The sequence below is a fragment of the Pteropus vampyrus genome, unplaced genomic scaffold (assembly GCF_000151845.1).
Source record: "Pteropus vampyrus isolate Shadow unplaced genomic scaffold, Pvam_2.0 Scaffold196, whole genome shotgun sequence".
NCBI classification, from domain to species: domain Eukaryota; kingdom Metazoa; phylum Chordata; class Mammalia; order Chiroptera; family Pteropodidae; genus Pteropus; species Pteropus vampyrus.
This window is the reverse complement of record NW_011888977.1, coordinates 1,420,181-1,422,562: the sequence shown is the minus strand read 5'-3', so window position 1 is coordinate 1,422,562 and position 2,382 is coordinate 1,420,181. Positions and strand designations below refer to the sequence as shown.

Sequence of the window (2,382 nt, the reverse complement as noted above, 5' to 3'; positions counted from 1 at the left end):
GAGCCTACTGTGCCACTGGGGCTGACTGCTTCCGCCAGCGAGCATTCAGTGCTTCACTGGGTACGAGTTCAGAGTTTCAGGTAGCTGACAAATCTAGAAAACAGCTTAAATAGGACTGTCCATTAATATGTGTTGTTAGACCAAGAGCAAGGGAGACCATTTATTTTAGTGCAATAATTTAAAAAAATCTAACACTTTTTAAAAACTTATCTGTTCTGCTCTCATTAGTACCTACCTGAGCTCCCCAAATATATTTCAATTTTAGTTCAGTCAGATTTTGAATTAAAAATACTTCGGATCAAAAAATAAGTCCTGAAGTTCCAATTTGGAACTGAAACAGAACCAGAAAAAAAATTCAGAATTTTTAAAAGTAACTTATTTAAAGTTATTATTTTTTTCTATGCCTTGAATCATACTTTTCTAAATTTTCTCACTTACAGTGGGCCAGGACATTGTGCTAACTATTGTTATCGTTCTTGTTCTGTTCATATTTAACACGCATGTTAGCATCTCTGTATAGAAGTGAGCAGGGGTGGTATTAAAAATGTCTAGTTATTAGAACAGTATGGTTCTGTTGACTTTCCAGATCCGGAATGGATGGTGGCTGGGCACCTGGACAGGCTGTCCCCGGTGCTACCTACCTGCTGAATATTAGACAGGGGAAGGCTTGGGTTAACAGGGCTCTGAGGTATCAGGTTTTCGTGGTTAAATCAAACCTGATCATCTTCTAGCCTGTATTTTCTGAGTTTTTTTTTTTTTTTTTTTTTTTTTTAAGATTTACCCACCACCTGAATTACCAAGAGACTATCGACCAGTGCATTATTTCAGACCCGTGGTAGCTGCAACCTCGGAGAACTCCCACTTACTTCAAGTATTATCGGAGTCAGCTGGACAGCCAATACGTGACCCAGGGACACACAGTAGGCACCAACTGAATGCCTCCAAGCGGGGAGAGTTGCTAGGAGAAAAACCTATTCAAGGTATGTGCCATGGAAAAGATTAAAGGCATTAAATTTATAATAATCTGAGTTATCAGAATCAAAATGGAAAGTTGTTTTCCTTTTGAAATTCTTTCCATGATTTTGTATTCCCAAACTGGGGGTATAAAATTGTTTACTGTGACTAGCATACGTAACAGTGAATATTTTTTAGTTTTTAAGACTTATTGCTTTCCTACCATTGGTTTATGTCATTGAAACTACAACCTCGTTAAGCTCAGGAGTTTTCAGATTTTTAATCATTGTCCAGGAATGTGGTGAATGAAGACCAGGGACATGTGTACCTTCATTTTCTTTGTACAGCCTGGGAACATAAAATTTTTTTCTCAGGGGATAAGGGTACTGTAGCTCTTTTCCTGAGAACCTAAAAGGAATGAGTGCATCTGAAAGTACGGACAGATGTGGAGGATCCCCTGTAGGTTGGAGCAGGAAGACCCACTATGAGAGATGAACTTGGGCTTGCCGTGTGGGAGTCTGCCAGGTATTTCAAATAAAATAGACCCAAACATAGCTTGTGGTTCCCACTTCCTCAAAGTTGGTCTTCCTCCAGTCTTCCCCTTGGCAGTAAATGGTACCACTGGTGATGCACTGCTCAGACCAGAACGTAGAAATCCTAATTCTTAGCTCCTCTCTTTCCCTCCCTCCCCTATTCCTACCCAACCTATCAGCAAGTCCTCTAATTTCTACCCCTACGTGTGGGGACTCTGTCTACTTCTCTGCATTTCTGCTGCTTCTCCACTTGTCTAAAGGCCCATCTACTCTCACCTGGACTATTGCAGCAGCCTCTGATTGGTCTCCTTATTTTCTCTTTGTAGTCCATTCCCCTCAACAGCAGCCAGATGAACCAAATTATATCACTATCCTCCTTAAAATAAACCAGTACTTCTTACACTAAAGAGAAATCCAGATTCCCCACAAAGCTCTATGGGTCCAGCTCTGCCTACCTTTCAAGCCACATCGTATACCGCTTTCCCTTAACCCCTGGGGTCTGACCTCATGATACTCCTTTTTGCCCTCAACCTGCCAACCGCACCCCCGCGTGGCCTTTATGTTTGCTGTTTCCTCTGCCTCTCTTTTTCCCTCATGTTTTGGCTCCTTCTTTTTACTTAGAGAGCTTACCTCAAATATTTCTTTGAGGGACCTTCCAGGCCTTCCTTGCCCACCATATACCCTAGTTATCTCTCCATCCACTCCCACTCCTGGCTCTCTCATCTAAGTCACTCTCAATTGCATCACCCTCTTTTTTCCCCCCTCAGTCCTCTTGTACCAACCCTCTGGTGTTGATTTTTGGCTTCTTTAATGTCCTCCCTCACTAGTGAGAGCAAGATTTGTCTGCCTTGTCCTCCTAGTCCTAAGCCAGTGTCTGGAATGGAACGGATGCTCA

At 42.1% G+C, this 2,382-nt stretch overlaps 1 protein-coding gene across 1 annotated transcript in view; it reads left to right on the top strand.

The window, feature by feature from the left end:
* The window catches only part of GPATCH1 (G-patch domain containing 1), a 38,136-nt gene that overhangs the window by 19,369 nt on the left and 16,385 nt on the right, over positions 1-2,382 (top strand). The window contains exons 8-9 of the mRNA XM_023537698.1: positions 776-984; positions 2,255-2,261. Coding sequence (XP_023393466.1) covers positions 776-984; positions 2,255-2,261 — 216 coding nt within the window. The remainder of the gene's footprint in view (positions 1-775; positions 985-2,254; positions 2,262-2,382) is intronic.